We start from the raw sequence: 17,173 nt of genomic DNA on the forward strand, positions 1-17,173 counted from the left end.
GACAAGGCTGAGTTAACTGCGGGCCACAGTAAGGGACAGCATGACCTGGCAAAGCTTTAGCAATGGTTGGGAGCAAAAGGCAGTCAGTTTATGGAGAACTGGAAGTCTGACTTAAGGCAGGTGTTTCAAAGCGGGCTTTAGTTAGTATTGAGCAAGAATTGGTGGAAACAGCAAGATTTCGAGGAGTCAGCGAATCTTAGGGCATTAATTGTGCTTTCCCCAGAACAGTGGATGGGTCTCTGAGGAATTCTGTAGTGACAGGGAACTCCTGGAAAAATAAAGCCCTGCAATAAAGACCTCAGGGTGCAGTCCCGGCTCCTGGCGCGCCGGGTCCCCCAGCAGGGGCGGGGGCACCGCGGAAAAAGCACCCCAGAGGAGAGCGCCACGCCCCGCCTGGCGCCTGTTCTCCAGCAACCGTAGAGGTTGCTGCACCCCCAATAGCCACGGCGAGTGCCAGCTCCAAGCCCGGCTTTACGCGAGGTCCCTCGCGTGGCCACGGTGCCCTGCGGGTGCGCTCGGCCTCGGGGACCTGAGCAGCTCTTAGTAGGAAGCGAACTGCAGGGCACACCCTGACCGCAGGCTGCTGGGACAAGGAAGCTCTGGCGCCTCGCGGCCAGAAGCCAGGAACGGACGCGAAAGTGACCACGCGCCTCGGACGCTCACGTGACCTTTCGCGACTGGCCCCGCCCCGCTGTGGCGTGCCGCAGTGCAGACGTCGGTGTCTCCTGCGCAGGCGCAGGCCTTGGCTCGCGGCGGGTGACGCAATGCGGCGGGTGACGCAATCCGGGGTCGCCAGTCAGTCGCGCGGCCCCGTGTACGTCAGATCAGGTAACTCTGCCTAAACAGCTACGCTGCCCGACTTGCGCGCTCAGCCGCTTCCTCAGCCCCGCCAGGGGCGGGGCCGACCGCGGTAGGGGAGGGGCCTTCAGTGACCAATCGGCGGTGCCCGCGCGGGGTGCCACGCCCCGCCCAGCCGGGCCGGCTGTTCCTACCGGCCTGGTCCAGCGGACAGCGGCGGCAGCGGGGGCGCCGGCTGGAAGGTGAGTGCGTGGCCCGCAGGCCTGGCCCCGGCCCCTCGCCGCCCGCCGCCGCCTTCCTGTCGTCCGCGCTCCCCGGCTGCTCTGAGGAACTGCGGGGTCTCGGGGATGCGGGAGCGGGGGCAGGGGGCGGCCCGAGGGCCTGATCCACGCGGCCCCGGATGCCCGCGTTGGGAGGCGGCGCGTCAGGACGAGGAGGGGCTTCTCTGTGGCTGCAGTAGTTTGTACTCCGGGTGGTCTTTGGAGTGGCCAAGCGGCGTCCGGGCGCTGGGGAGGCCAAGTGGCGCGGGCAGGGTGGGAGGTGCCGTGAGGATGGCGAGGACAGCGGCGGCTTTAAGCCCTCCTGGAAGCCCGGCCCCTGTGGCCGTGGACGGGGCTGCCGGTAGCAGCGTCTCCTGGGAAGGGTTCTGGCCCCGTGAGCCTCGGGGATTCAGGGGCCGCCGACGTTGGTGCAGATGCCGGGCGCACTGGGAGGCGGCCAGAATGCCAATGAGCTTCGGCGGACACGCAGCTGTCACCGGCCGCAGACGGCCCTGTCGCCACTTCCAGTGTCTGCACTCCAGTAGCCAAACAACATAGGAAATCGCGCTCAGACCCACTTTGTTGATTGAGAAATCAGGTCCCCTCGAGGGCCCTGTTGGCAGAGGTCTGGGGAAGTCAGGGCTGGCAGTGTGTATGGGCATCAGGCTGACAGCCCTCTGCAGCCTTGTTTCCCCAGGCTGGGGCTGGGACCACTGAAACTCCGCCCCACTCTTATAGATCCCTTGCTTAGGCTTTGTCAGTGTTCTCACAGTTTACTGTGGCGTCTCCTTCAGGCGACATTGATCAAACCTCATAGGTAGGCCGGGCGTGGTGGCTCACGCCTGTAATCCCAGCACTTTGGGAGGCCGAGGCGGGCGAATCACGAGGTCAGGAGATCATCGAGACCATCCTGGCTAACAAGGTGAAACCCCGTCTCTACTAAAAATACAAAAAAAATTAGCTGGGCGTGGTGGCGGGCGCCTGTAGTCCCAGCTACTCGGGAGGCTGAGGCAGGAGAATGGCGTGAACCCGGGAGGTGGAGCTTGCAGTGAGCCGAGATCGTGCCACTGCACTCCAGCCTGGGCGACAGAGCGAGACTCCGTCTCAAAAACAAAAACAAAAACAACAACAACAACAAAAAAACCCCAAAAAACCTCATAGGTACTTGTTTACAGCGGAACTCCCAGAGAGCAGTCTTTTGCATGTTTGGGGGACTGGTGGTTGTAGGGAGCGGTAACTTTGATGAGACCAGAGAAGGGGAGAGGAGTGGGACTGGTTTTTCAGGGAAGATGATGACAAGTTTTTTTCTAGACATGGTGAATCTGAGGTGACATCTGTGATCTGGACGAAGGAGGCTAGAAGGAAGGCACCGTGCTTTGGATGGATGGTAACAGGAATTAAAAAGGAAGCTAGCTAGATTCAGGAACTGAAGGGCAGGAACGAACTTCGTGGAGAAAACATATTCAGGGAGTTGGGGGAAAGCAGCACAAATGATGATGCGGGTGAATGTATCTGGAGGCCTTGGGTGGGGTTGGTGAAATTTGCATACCCACTGCAGTGGAAAGATTTAGGGGCTAATCATAGCCCTTTGCCTCTTTGGCGAGGCTGAGGGGAAGAGGGTGTTGAGTAGTTTGAGTTGAATCCGGAGTCCTACCAGGGCCTGGCTCAGATGCCAACCAGCCATTGACTTTACCCTGTTAGGTCCTCATCTATGAAATGGGGATCACTGTAGCACCTTGGCCTATGTGTGGGAAACCAATAACAATTAGCCAGCAAGTTTCAGGCTCATGGAACCCTGGTAACAGCCGGTCAGCCTTCTTCAGAGGAGGAAATGGGTTCAGAGAAGTTGCTTGCTCAAAGGAACACAGCTTGTAAAAGCTGTGGAACTTGCATTATTTCAGTAGAGTAACAATAATTCAAATTATGAGGAGTTTAGGATGTTGGGAACTACTTTTCCGAGTTTTCCTCATGGAAAGTAGTTATTTAGTTGGTTCTTTTCAAAGGCAGAAATGATTCCCTAAGGTTTTGGATTTGCTCCCAGATGGTGGTGGCTATGAGTTTTAATTATCTGGTGTCCTGATCAAAGAACTAGACGTTATTGTTGCCATGAATTCTTTTACAGTTTTGGGGTCTATATTTGTAAGCAAATTAGATAGTGACCTTGGTGAGCAAAATACTGTGTTAATGTATTTCACTAATCACAGCTTCCATCATTTGTTTATCACTGGAGCAAATCTTAGAATACACTATTTTTTTCATGCCAATTTATTACCTTAGGAAAATGCATGAAGAACTTCACTTTAGAAAACTGTGCTAAGAAGTAAAATGTCATTCGAATCTTTACCTGAGTAATGCTAGATTGTTAATGAGTCTATATCTTCTCAAGTACTGAAGGAATCCTCATAAATTTTAGTCCTTTTGCTTCAGTGGTTGCTCATGCATAATTCTTGTTTCTTTTTCAAAGCTGTTTTTGGAAGGAAGAAAGATGGAAAGCGGTGCGGTTCTGCTGGAATCCAAATCCTCCCCATTTAACCTACTGCATGAGATGCATGAGCTTCGCCTCCTGGGTCACCTGTGTGATGTGACAGTCAGCGTGGAGTATCAGGGCGTCCGCAAAGACTTCATGGCCCATAAGGCAGTGCTGGCTGCCACCAGCAAGTTTTTTAAGGAAGTGTTCCTTAACGAGAAGAGTGGGGATGGTACTAGGACTAATGTCTACTTAAATGAAGTGCAGGTTGCTGACTTTGCTTCATTTCTTGAGTTTGTCTACACTGCAAAGGTACAGGTGGAAGAAGATCGGGTGCAGCGAATGCTGGAAATGGCTGAAAAGCTGAAATGTTTGGACTTATCAGAAACTTGTTTTCAGTTAAAAAAACAGATGTTAGAGTCGGTACTTTTGGAGTTGCAAAATTTCTCAGAGTCCCAGGAGGTGGAGGTGAGCAGTGGCTCCCAAGTTAGTGCTGCTCCTGCCCCCAGGGCAAGTGTGGCCATGGATGGCCCTCACCCCAATGGTCTCACGGATTCCTTGGGCTACCTAGGAGAGATAGCCAGCAATGGCATGTCTTCAGATTTGCCACCAAAGAAGTCCAAGGACAAACTAGACAAGAAGAAAGAGGTAGTTAAGCCTCCCTACCCTAAAATCAGGAGAGCTAGTGGAAGGTTGGCTGGGAGGAAGGTCTTTGTGGAGATCCCTAAAAAGAAATATACGAGAAGACTCCGAGAGCAGCAGAAAAGTGCTGAGGGTGACATGGGGGACTACAGGTGTCCCCAGGACCAAAGCCCGGACAGGGTGGGCACAGAGATGGAGCCAATTTCCAAAAATGAGGGTTGCCAGGTGGGTGCTGAGTTGGAGGAAGTGTCGAAGAAAGCAGGGCCGGAGGAGGAAGAGGAGGAGGAGGAGGAGGAGGACGAAGAAGGGGAGAAGAAGAAGAGCAACTTTAAGTGCAGCATTTGCGAGAAGGCGTTTCTGTATGAGAAGAGCTTCCTGAAGCACAGCAAGCACCGCCACGGCGTGGCCACCGAAGTGGTGTACCGCTGCGACACCTGCGGCCAGACCTTCGCCAACCGCTGCAACCTGAAGAGCCACCAGCGCCACGTGCACAGCAGCGAGCGCCACTTCCCATGCGAGCTGTGCGGCAAGAAGTTCAAGCGCAAGAAGGACGTGAAGCGGCACGTGCTGCAGGTGCACGAGGGTGGAGGCGAGCGGCACCGCTGCGGCCAGTGCGGAAAGGGCCTGAGCTCCAAGACTGCGCTGCGGCTGCACGAGCGCACACACACGGGAGACAGGCCCTACGGCTGCACTGAGTGCGGCGCCAGGTTCTCGCAGCCGTCTGCGCTCAAGACGCACATGAGGTACGCGTGGAGCCGTCCAGATGGGTCCCTGCGCACTGGAAGGGCGTGTCAAGCACTGAGGTCGTCCTGGGATTTGGACCCAGTGATGTCTCACTGCTTAATTTCTCCGCTCCAAACCTGGGGGCTTATTTCGAGACAGCATTGAGTTCTCTGTCACGGTAGAGGGGCTGCGAATGATGGCTCTGCTCCCTTGTTCTGAGACCCCCGGGGCGCCCCTGCTGGCATGGACGTCCCCCTGGTGGGACTGCGACAGTGGCCACGGGCTTTCCCCGCTGTGCTGGAGGAAGAGTTGGGCCTCGTTGCCTTTATTTCTCCTTTCCTGACTCTTCATTTAGATCTTGAGTTCTGTGAACCCCCCAGGTCCCACAATCTCAGTAGAGACCTCAGTGAGATGCCATTTAGGGCTTTAGGATTCGTCTCTGGTCTTTCGGTTCTCAGGCTTGGAAGGAGTGCCATCTGGGCAGTCTACACTCCAGAATCTGGACAGACAATGCTTTCTGTTTCTTAATATGTTTCTGAACTATAGGTGTGTGGTGATGTTTTTAAGTAAGTTTCCTTATAGTTCTTAGTATGTTTATTCTTGAAATCCCAACAAGCCATTGTTTTCTGTTCTATTCTAGTTCTGCCCTCAAACCTAGGTCAGTCTTGGGTTAGTAGCATGGTGTTCATCTTTTCCTTTATCTAATAAGTTAAAAATACTTGGTTTAGGAAGTGCTCAGTAAATTATGGTTGATTGCTGCTTCATACTAGTTGTGACATTAAAATGCCTATGCATTTTAAAAATGCCACCTTCAGCATTTTGAGAACAGTTCTCCTTTCTCTACCGGTTATGTCATATTAGGAAATGAGAGTAACATTTTTGATCATGTGACACTTAATCAGCAGTAGTTCCTAAGGTGTTTGTGGCTGATTATTCTGTATGAGATAGCTTTACAAATATTAGATGGTGGTCTTTAGTGTTTTAAAAAATCTGCAAAGGCCTGGTCTCTACCTGCACATGCCTTATAGCACCAGCAGCAGGGCTTATGAGCAGGTGTAGATGAACATTCCGGTCATTGACTTAGGGAAAATGTGTGGATCCATTGACCTTGTGCAGAAACTCAGTTTATTTTGGGATGGAGATTATGGGCTCTTGACCTGTCACTACAGTCATTCTCATTAGGTCTCTTGGAATAAATGATTTTTGCAAGATAGAGTGGAAATTGTACTGCAAAGTAAGCTTTGAAATACATCCTAAGTTATCATCTGAATGTTGTACTTTCAGAATTCATACAGGGGAAAAACCTTTTGTCTGTGATGAATGTGGTGCAAGATTCACTCAGAACCACATGCTGATTTATCATAAAAGGTGTCACACAGGTAAATACCCATGCTGTTGTGATTGAATGTCTTTCCTAGATGTAGAAGGAAATGCAATTGATTAACTTTGAAGTTGACATCTGTCAAGGTGGTGCAGGTTCAAGCCATGATATAGCTTTTCCTAGTAAGTGAGCAAAATGAATAAACATACACCCACTGCCTTCGTTGCTAGTGTGCATGTGGCCTTGGCTTTCATACCACCAGGCCATAGGATCTGGCATGCAAGTCTTAGGTATCAAGAGATATAAAATAGTTCTTACTGTTGTTAACTGAAAATTTTTTTTCTAAGACTCTGTCCTAAAGAAATTGTCCAACATATGGGAAGAGCTATATGCTGTTATCCCCACTTCTTGCTATTTTTATTAACTAAGAATGGGAAACAGCACAAGGAAGTGCTCCAGTAAACTCTGGTAAATCTATACCCTGGCTTATGACCCGGCTATTCAGAGTAAGGGCTCTGAACGACATGAAAAAGTCTGTGCTTGGATGTTCAACTTTAAAATGCACAATTAAGCGTACAGTTAACCTCAACTGTATTGAAAACCTGCACATAAAAGACCAGAAGAAAATAAGCTGTTATGATATATTAAGGTAGTAGGATTATCTCATTTCTGTTTTCCAAAGTCTTTATGATTTATTATGTGACAGAGAAAATTTAAGTTGGCTTTATTCTGCTTCAGCACAGTAACCCTGAGGTTCAGAATCTTGTGGAAGATACAGAAGCATACAGCACTGAAGTGTTCCAGTTCTTCTAAGTTTCTTCTCTGCTTGCATTTTTTACTCTTACTTGTAAACACTGGCTTATAAGTCTGAAGTTCAAATGCAGGTGAGACAGAGATGACATGTCTCTGACTCATTAGACACATCTGTGTGATTAGACACCAGTTCTGCTCATTCTGAAGTCATAATTCATGTCATTAAATGCAAATCTCATTTAATGTCATGAAATTAGCATTTAATGACATGAGTTACGACTACAGAATGAGTAGAATTGGTGTCTAAAGAAAGCTTGGGATTGGGGACAAGGTCAGGTTATAATGAAGGATTAAGTTAGAATTGGTCCTTTGGTAAGAATATTAACATGGTAAGATTTTATTAAAGTCACTTTTTATTTTGATGTCTGTGAAATCAGGGGCACAGCTAATAATTTGGTAAGTCTGATTTGTGGGATTAAACTACAAAAAGTGAGATGGTATTTAAAACTTTTGTCCTACAATTCAATCAAGTTGATTGGAGTTGCTACTCTAGAATAGTGATATATATCCATTGTCAACTTCCCCTTTATTCTGATAAAGATCCATAGAAGTGTTCCTTTGAAAATAATCCAGCAGTTCCTCCAAACAGAAGTTGTGAAATTATTTTCTTGTTTGGAATAATTTCTAAAATGTGAGCCAGCTGAACAAACAATACCTCTTTGATTCTAGTCAAATGGAATTTTTCTTGCAATTTCCAAGGATATTTTACACCAACTTTCAGTAAGTACCAAGCATCTTACATGTATATTTTATGATAGTTTTTACTAGAAAATGTAACATGCTGCCTACAGGCACTTTTGAGGAGTTCACGTGGGTTTTAACAGTGTAGGCCTACTGTTCCATGGGTTTTTCATGCCTGTATTGTTTATGACTTTATTTCATTTTTTCATGTAGGTGAAAGACCTTTTATGTGTGAAACATGTGGCAAGAGTTTTGCTTCTAAGGAGTACTTAAAACACCACAATAGAATCCATACTGGATCCAAACCCTTTAAATGTGAAGTATGTTTCAGGACTTTTGCCCAGCGGAATTCACTCTACCAGCATATTAAAGTCCACACAGGTATGGTTGAAATGTCCCAGGGAAGGGAGTTTAGTTTGGCCAAAAAAAAGAAAAAAATTCCAAAACTTGTAGATTTACCAGTAAATTACTTGGAACTAAGCTTTTGAAGAAAACTGGCCAAACTTTGTATGTGATAATAGCATTTTTTTAGAGATTGTTTCTAACTCAGAGAAACTGAAAAGTGGGAGCACTTACAATGGGAGAAGACTAAGTTCCTTTTGCTACATGGAGTTTTTACTGAAAAGGACAGACAGCTTAGTCATGGTGTGAATGTAGGAAGTGGATGTGGATGTGTGGACATAGGGATGATCTGTACATGTTAGTATATGCACACGCACACATGCATATTCAGTTGTTAGGGGACTTGTAATTTTAACTCCATTACTGTGGAAAACAGGTGTCATTCCTGTAGTTATAATACCTGCTGCAGGCACATGTCTTGGCCCCTTTTTGGTGTAGGCCATAAATTCTTGGTATTATAGAGATAGATTTGTAGCCCTTAAGGTGTTCCCAACATAACCTTCCTTATGCTGGATGCTGAGGCTTCCCAGTGGTTTGCAGCAGCATCATTCATTCAAGTGTGTATTCAGAATTAAGCACAGTAGGCCAAAGAGACCCACCAGCAGTCTCCTTTCTCCCTGCCTCAGGGGAGCGTCCCTACTGCTGTGACCAGTGCGGCAAGCAGTTCACCCAGCTCAACGCCCTCCAGCGTCACCGCCGCATCCACACAGGGGAGAGGCCGTTCATGTGCAATGCGTGCGGACGGACATTTACCGACAAGTCCACTCTTCGGCGGCACACCTCAGTAAGCAATGGGTTGGCTTTTTTGAGAAACAAGCTGCTGCCCTTAGATACACGGAACCCTAAAGAGAAATACCTACCACCATTCTCCAAGGTGGTTACGAGACAACAGGTACTTTCTCCTTGGGTTGTCTCTGCAGTGGAACACTCACGGAGTGAATGAAGCCCCAAGGCCCAGGGAAAGCACAATCCACGATGACTACTCTGTAACAGTGAGGGTGGCGGCAGGCGGGTACTTATTAGTGAAAGTTGAAAATTGAAGTTGTAGAGGGACTGTTGTTTTAAAAGATGCACTTGTTCAGAGACACATTCAGTGACTTTTGTTTTGTGTTTAACTTATAGATACACGATAAGAATACTCCATGGAAGTCTTTCCTTGTCATTGTAGATGGCTCACCCAAGAACGATGACGGACACAAGACTGAACAGCCTGACGAAGAGTATGTGTCGTCCAAACTTTCGGATAAATTGCTGTCTTTTGCAGAAAATGGCCATTTCCACAACCTGGCTGCAGTCCAAGGCACTGTACCTACCATGCAGGAGAACAGTTCTGCAGACACAGCCTGCAAGTCAGATGACTCCGTGGTGTCCCAGGACACCCTGCTGGCCACCACCATCAGCGAGCTTAGTGAGTTGACCCCACAGACAGACTCGATGCCCACACAGCTTCACTCTTTGAGCAACATGGAATAAGAGCTTCAAGCAGTTCTCATCCTGTTAGTGTGCGTGTGTGGTAGCTGAACTCAAGATGATGTGGGGCTAAGATAAACAATTGTTCACCTGCAAAGATGTGGGCAAGAACGGCCTCTGCAGATTTTCCTGAACTTCTGCTAACTTGCACGGCTTTATCACAGCGTTTTAAAAGCTTTCCCTCAAAAATCCTGATCTGCATGATCTCAGCTACTTTATTGACAAACAAGGCAGTGAACATAACCTCACTTAATTCTGGTGTAGGGTGTATGTTAATCGTTCTAATTCTTGATTATCTTGTTTAGACAACTGCTGGTCTTAATTGCAGAGTACAGAGCACTGAACCAGCTCCTGATGTTGTCGTTAGCAGTCTTCCTGGCTTCTCACCCTGCCTTATATTTCCATGTGGGTTTACTTCTCTCATAACTACTTTTAAGGTGTTTTTCTTCCAAGCTGAAATAAAACTGGGGCCACATATTTTCAGCCATTTCTTCCCTGTTGAATTGAAGCAAATCTGATTTTCTGTGGGGACCCTCAAATGCAACTGCAGAAATGGATGGTTGCATTCATTCCTCCCCACCCCCCATTTGTAGGCAGTAAACAAGGTATGACAGATTGAACACCTGCAAAACTGCTAGCGTAATCTCAGCACATATGCAGCTAGGAAGTTTGTCATAAAATCAAATGAGTTTGTCTAAAATCTCATTAGAAATGAGATGAGGCTGTTCAGTTTCAGTCTTCAAAAAATCAGATTAGGTAAAAGCTGTCCTACCAAAGAGTCTAGCAAAACAATATAGTATTTTTTTGCAGAGGTGTGAAAAATTAAGATGCTTTAGAGTACTTGAAAGTTGTGTAGTCATTTTATTTGCAAAATGAGGTGACTGTGGCAAATTGTAGAACAGAGTATTAATATTTTTGCCAGGTTTTTCTGACTTGATTTCTGTAATTTCCAGAAACCCAGACTTCTCATTTCCACACCTAGAGATGGAAACAGGCAAGTAACTGACATGTCTGTTTCCTTGGGAGCATATGAGAACATAGCAGAAGGGACCAAAAGTCTCAGCACACTTACCTCCGATTATGCCTTAAAGAGTTGATTGTGAAGAACCAGTAACTTTGTCTCAAATGCTCCTTTGGCTGTTTCATGCAGGACTTAATTATTGCTTTAAAAAATTCACAATGAAAAGACAAATTCTGCTGTATTTGCTAAACGTTGACATTTGGTTCTAGGGCCTTGAGTATGTGCCATGTGCTTGTGAAATGCTTTGATTCACATGTAACATTTAAACATACTAATTTAAAAAGGGAACCTTGGAGAATTCTTTTGTTCACTAGTTCCTTTTTTCTCTACATTTTTAATTTATTAAACTTGCTGTGAAAACACTTTGATTTTCTAAGAGGAAGGTACTTTGTCCGTAAGTTCCAGGATGAAGATGTAGCTGCACTATGTCAGAAATTAATGAGGGAAGACTTTCTTCCTAAGTTCTTATGTTTTAACTTATGTTAGTGAAACCACTACAAGGTGTTTCAGGTGCTGATAACATGTTTCACACCTGCCCTTGGAGGTCACAATACTAATTTACTTCAAATTTAGTTATGACAATGTCACTGTATCCTACTTATGTTTACAGAACAAATAAATAATGACTGTCACACATCCAGAGGAGACCGAACCTACCCAGCTGATGTACTGTTTTATGGAATAAAGTCACTTGATCAGAAGGAATTGAAACAATAGATTATTTTGTTACCTACTGGAGGGATTTTTGTCTTGAATTTGTTTCTTTAGAAATTCTACAAAAAAAAAAATGGTGTTAATAAATGTCTGCTTTGTAAAAGTAGTTTTGCAATTTTTTAAAGATCTATTTCTGTTATAATTTAGGTTCTGCAGAAATAGGATTCTTAATTGAAACATATCATTTGCTTAATTACATGAATAATGAAATGTAAAATCAGGGTCCATAAGCCTTTATTTCATACAGTCCTAGGATTAAGCTGTTTAACTGCTTGGATCCCAGCTGGTCTCTGGCAGTGGGATTCTGGAGAGGAGAAATCCTGACCTCTGCTCATGTGCAGGCCGCAACCAGGCTAGGGTATGTGTAAGTGTGGTTAAGTTCTCTGCCACTTTTTTCAATGTAAAAAGTAGGCATCAGGCCGGGCGCGGTGGCTCACGCCTGTAATCCCAGCACTTTGGGAGGCCGAGACGGGCGGATCACGAGGTCAGGAGATCGAGACCATCCTGGCTAACACGGTGAAACCCCGTCTCTACTAAAAAATACAAAAAACTAGCCGGGCGAGGTGGCGGGCGCCTGTAGTCCCAGCTACTCGGGAGGCTGAGGCAGGAGAATGGCGTGAACCCGGGAGGCGGAGCTTGCAGTGAGCTGAGATCCGGCCACTGCACTCCAGCCTGGGTGACAGAGCGAGACTCCGTCTCAAAAAAAAAAAAAAAAAAAAAAAAAAAAAAAAAAAAGTAGGCATCAAAGATATGACTTCTATATACATTTCTCTGTCTCTGAGAACAGAGAAACCTAACCCTGTAGGAAACTGGTTACAGAGGACCTCCTAGAGCACCTGCCCCATTCCTCCAAGTCCAAGCACAGCCATGCTGAGTGGAAGCGAGGCCACCCTCTGAGTGGATTGGTCCCAAGTGTGTAATGAGGAAAGTGCCCAGGTACTGGCACACTGCCTCTCCCAGAGCCTCAAGAAGGGCCATTTAGGAGCTTACTTCAACCATTTTCCAACCATTTTCTGTGAAATACTGTAGCCCAAACTCCAAAGGGATGTGCAGCCTTTGGTTTTACCAAATTCTTTGTTGTCATTTGGAAAAAATTGGCCGTGTGGTGGAGACATTTAAGGTGATTTTTACAGATAAGTGATTTTGCTGTAGGTGATTATTCAAACAAGTAAATTTGAGTGTATAATTTAATTTTTAACCTGTTAAATAAACCTTGTCACTCCAAGGAGTTCATTTTTGGGAAACAAGATGGGTACTTGTTAATTTAACCAAGCGTCATGATATTCATGTACTCGGGAGTAACAATACTTCATCTGATGTCACTGAGAGAGCCACACAGATCAGAGGACCATCTAGCACAGCAGTCCCCAGCCTTTCTGGCACCAGGGACCAGTTTTGTGGAAGACAATTTTTCCACAGGTGGGGGGACAGAATGGTTTCAGGATGATTCAAGCACATTACATTTATTGTGCACTTTATTATTATTGCATTGTAATATACAATGAAATAATTATACAATGCACCATAACGTACAATCAGTGGGAGCCCTGAGCCTGTTTTCCTGCAACTTGACAGTCCCATCTGGGGGTGATGGGAGACACTGACAGATCATTAGGCATCAGATTCTCACAAAAAGCGTACAACCTAGATCCTGTGCATGCGCAGTTCAATAGGGTTCGCATTCCTATGAGACTCTAATGCCGCTGCTGATCTGACAGGATGCAGAGCTCAGGTGGTAATGTGAGCCACAGGGAATGGCTGCAAATACAGATGAAGCTTCACTGGCCGCAGCTCACCTCTTGCCATGGGGCCCAGTTTCTAACCGGTTGGGGACCCCGATCTATCACATCATCCTAAATGAGACTTGGAAAATCATCTGCATACCTTTGGCAATCTGTATGTGGAGTCTTAACCAAGGCTGACAAAACTAAGCTTTTAAACTACCATGGTGGCATCTTCATTAGGAAACTGATTCTGAGAAGAGCCACTTGATTTAGGCTTTGAATGATCAACAACTCAGAACACCTAGACGGGGACAGCTTGTTCTACCATTTAAAACATTTGCTTTGACTTACGTGAAGTGTTGTGAATATACTTTAGGACCTGAAGTCAAGGCTCTATGATAGGATGGTAGGATAAGCCAGCCTGCACTACCCACCATGGGTCCTCTTCCTCACCAGAACTTCAGGCCCCAGTGGTCAGTGGGACTGACCCTTCCCCAGGGGCATCCCCTCTCCCCTGCAGATACTTGCAAAATTAAGATAAATGCCCACACTGACCAGATAGTTGAGTGGTACTTTCTTGGGGTAGGAGAGTGTCAGGCTTAGGGGTGCCTCACCTCCCCACCAGTCTTCCAGCAACTATGCCTTCCTCAACTTTGCAAGTAACTGTAGACCCTAAAGGATTCAAGAAAGGGATGAGAATGTGGGGTCTGCTGGGTTATCATGTACTTCAGTGGACTGCATCAACAGAAGTAACCAGGGTTTCCTTCTAAACCCTCAGTCTGCAAAACCACTACGGTGCCCTGGAATTCCCACCAAATGACCGGAGCCTAGAGAGTATTAACGTCTGTTGCCTTAATCTTAACGGGAACAACTTGAAACAATGGAAGCTACTTTTGACCTACGCCAATTTAGCAAGAAGACTCGTCAAAATATTACTGATAATTTCCACTTTACTGTACAGATTAAAATAAAACAAACACACTTTTTCTGCTAAGGTAGATTTATTGTTACACATGGTTAGTTTTCATAATGTAATCCCCTATCCCAGAGCAACTCAGGACTCCATGGAGCAGGAAGCCTGCTCTTGGTCACAGCTCATACCACAGCAGGCAGGTCACGGGGGCATGCTGTGCTGCCAAGTCCTCCAGAGGAAGTCACAAAGGTTTGCATTTGGACATTTAAATGCACAAAATCAGGAGAAACAATAAATGCACAAGGGCTGGTGCATATACTTTGGTTACAGTGACACCACCACACACGGTCACAACTGTGCAAAAATACTGCTTTGAAATCATTAAATAAAAAAAGGAACTCACACAAGCTATAAAAATGTTGCCACAAAAAGCAAAAGTTTCCTATAAGAAATATTAATTGACTTTGACTATGAACTAACTCCAGATTTGCTAAAGTACAAGAATTTACCATAAACAATTATATTTTGTTCATAAGTAACATTCTATACATCTTGACCTAGCTCACAGGCATCTTGAAACAAGTCACTGTCCTACATCCATGAGACATTTAAAGGAAGTAAGTTTGCACACCACTGACTGGGCTTTTTCTCTCATTCTTTTTTTTATCTTCTGGCAGGTATCTTCTAGCCATTACAGTTACTTTGATTCTTTTTATGTGAAATATTAAAAACAAAAATTAATTATTAACCCCAGAACTGGTCCCAGTGTTTACTGCAATACAAACAAGTGACCCTCTAATTGACACAACAAAATGTTACAAACACTATTGTTAAAAAAACATACCCCTTCCGACAGGGGTCTGTTGGAGTATCATGATGAAAGCTAAACATAATTGCCCTAAAATAAATCATTTGGTTTTTACTTTAAGTGGTCAGACCAGAAGATTCTTTAAACAAGTAGAAACAAACTACTTAAAACCAGAGGACTCAAGCTGCAGAACCATTCCTCACACCCCATTTTCACAAAAGTGCATTTGGCTAGTTGTAGGATATATTATTAGCTAGGGAAACAAAACCCCACTTTTCCTTCTGATCATTTTTTCATAAGAGATTCTAAGAGGGAGTGAAAAAGTACCAACTGGGACTCCATTCCAGGTCTTACCTCTGGAGACAGCCAGCTGTCATTTAAGAATCTCAGAACTTGGAAGGAAGGAGGAAATCCACATTAAATTCTAGGGCCCACAGACAGAGCATCTTCATCACCACCCCCAGTGGATGCTCTGACATCACAGAGCTTCCTGCACTACCAGCCCACCTCATGCATGTCACCACCATAACTACAGCCTGCAAGCCCTCGTGGCCATCTGATGTGGATCCTCTACAATCTGTCCTCGGCTGGCCCTTCCCACTTCCTTTCCTGCTGCTTTCTTTCTTCCTAGACTGACCTACTCATCATTTCTTAAACAACCTGCACTTGACCCTTGGCCTGGAAATACTCACTGTACTTCAGCCCAATAAAATCCTACCAATTCCAGTTGAAAGCCATCAAAAATGAAAACATCATTCCAATACTACTTACTACTACCTGACATAACATAGAAAGTTTCGTTATCTGTCATCAGTGAAGCTCCATGATGTCAGAGTGTCTGCTGGGTTAAGTATGGCAACAAACACATTTCAAATATAAATCATTTAACTATAAAATATGCAGAGGACATTCAGGAGACAAGAGTATGTCTAAATATCAGCATATAAAATAATAGAATCAAGTTCATGAATCAAGATAGCATACATATATAAACCAATTAAACATGACAGAGTTCAAACACATAAGCCAAAATATTCCACCAGCTAAGAGAACAATCAAGTCCCCTGAGAAACAAGTTGGGGTTCTTGCCCACTTGGGCATACAGTACATACCTGTACCACATTTACCCCACCTAACCCATCATGTGCAATAAACAGGAAAATTACATACATTCATTCTCAAGCTTGACTTAGATAATCTATCCAGCCCTGACCAAGATTTCTATAGCCATAGCACAGAACACACCACCTCAATGTGGGAAAGTGTATAAACATGAAAATAACGAGCAGGCTGTGCCAATTAAAATACTTTAATGCAAATATAAAGGGATTTCCACTCCAACTAGAAGTGAAAACTATCTCCAGAAAAAGAGAAAAATTCCATTTCTAATAGATCTTGTGGTGTGTGCGTGTGTGTGTGTGTGTGTGTGTCTAAGTACAAATCAAATTCACTTTGACACTCATCCATATATGAAGCAAGTACTTCCAGAAAGCTCCTTTCCTCACAATGTGATGCCTACAGACCCTGGCTATTCTAAATTTTTGCCATGCACATGTTAGCACACGGAACAACACAAAAAGCAAAGAAACTAGTCACTAGCACCATCAAAATAATCACAGGATAACAAAAATAGAAGTGATTTCTAATAAAGTTATAAACTCATTCCTAGTAACTGTCCTAAACTAAACACACATTTAAAGAACATATCCAGATGCCAAAGCACAGAGAAAATGCAAAGCATCTATGAGAACAACTGGGCTGAGTACTCAAGTCTAACAAAAAGGACATAAAAACACATGGCAACATTAAACATAGGCTCCACAAATACCAATGAAATATGAGGAATGAGATTCTGAAGTACTTCTCAGAAAACGCTGGGGGTTCTGATAAGCATGAAACAACCCATCATTACCACAAGATGAACAGGAGCCTCCCCTTCATCCATTTCACAGCAACACAGACTCGGGGAGCTTAAACAATACCCAGGCTGTCTGGCTCATATGCAACAAAATTAAGCCATTAAATGGGCATCCCATAAAGATCACTTGACCCTAAGACAAAACTAAACAGGAGTTAGCTGCATGCCACAAAGACAAAAACATTTCATTTTAGGTCTCCATCTCCTTCTCCATCCCCTTGGATGGACTTTTTGATGCGAAGTAACATGGTGGTCAGCCACTGATCCAAACGAGATATTGAGTCAAATTCCTTCACCTAGTATAAAGAAAGAGGAGCAGGAATTACCCCATGTAAATACGTTAAAAACACAAAATAATAGTACCCCAAGCTGTTTATACATTTACAGCTATAATCTACTAACTTTCTTTGTTATTTGAAATTAATAATTCCGGTTTATAACTTTCTTCACTAAAAAATTGTTTATTGTTTCATTATCCTGTTACTATTTTGATGATAC

The 17,173-nt window shown here is 44.9% G+C and overlaps 2 protein-coding genes and 1 long non-coding RNA gene across 7 annotated transcripts in view; 2 read left to right on the forward strand and 1 right to left on the reverse strand.

The window, feature by feature from the left end:
* Positions 1–766: 766 nt before the first annotated feature.
* Positions 767–9,717, forward strand: LOC105486764 (GDNF inducible zinc finger protein 1). Of its 4 annotated transcripts, none has more exons than XM_011749824.2 (6): positions 767–828; positions 3,523–4,910; positions 6,175–6,269; positions 7,919–8,086; positions 8,734–8,891; positions 9,230–9,717. In XM_011749824.2, exons 2-6 carry the CDS (start codon positions 3,544–3,546, stop codon positions 9,578–9,580), a joined length of 2,139 nt encoding a protein of 712 aa, XP_011748126.2. In that variant the 5' UTR covers positions 767–828; positions 3,523–3,543; the 3' UTR covers positions 9,581–9,717. The 4 variants fall into 4 exon arrangements, with proteins under 4 accessions (XP_011748126.2, XP_011748125.2, XP_011748127.2 ...); XM_011749823.2 differs by lacking the exon at positions 767–828 and adding an exon at positions 910–1,040; XM_011749825.3 differs by lacking the exon at positions 767–828 and adding an exon at positions 2,164–2,445 and having other exon boundaries at positions 9,276–9,674.
* A 165-nt stretch (positions 9,718–9,882) lies between these two features.
* Positions 9,883–14,314, forward strand: LOC139358526 (uncharacterized). Its single transcript, XR_011613633.1, has 2 exons — positions 9,883–11,723; positions 12,052–14,314. It is a non-coding gene; the product is annotated as an uncharacterized lncRNA (long non-coding RNA).
* The window catches only part of LOC105486763 (NSF attachment protein beta), a 50,677-nt gene continuing 47,522 nt past the window's right edge, over positions 14,019–17,173 (reverse strand). For both annotated transcript variants that reach the window (XM_011749820.2, XM_011749819.3), the window contains one exon: positions 14,019–16,971. In XM_011749820.2, coding sequence (XP_011748122.1) covers positions 16,861–16,971 — 111 coding nt within the window. In that variant the 3' untranslated portion in view covers positions 14,019–16,860. The remainder of the gene's footprint in view (positions 16,972–17,173) is intronic.

The sequence above is a fragment of the Macaca nemestrina genome, chromosome 15 (assembly GCF_043159975.1).
Source record: "Macaca nemestrina isolate mMacNem1 chromosome 15, mMacNem.hap1, whole genome shotgun sequence".
Classification (NCBI taxonomy): domain Eukaryota; kingdom Metazoa; phylum Chordata; class Mammalia; order Primates; family Cercopithecidae; genus Macaca; species Macaca nemestrina.

Excerpts from the sequence above, each read along its gene's own strand:
- LOC105486764 (XM_011749822.3), top strand. Across the intron at positions 4,911-6,174 it reads GCGCTCAAGACGCACATGAG|AATTCATACAGGGGAAAAAC; the intron begins GTACGCGTGGAG and ends TTGTACTTTCAG. Across the intron at positions 8,087-8,733 it reads GCATATTAAAGTCCACACAG|GGGAGCGTCCCTACTGCTGT; the intron begins GTATGGTTGAAA and ends TCCCTGCCTCAG.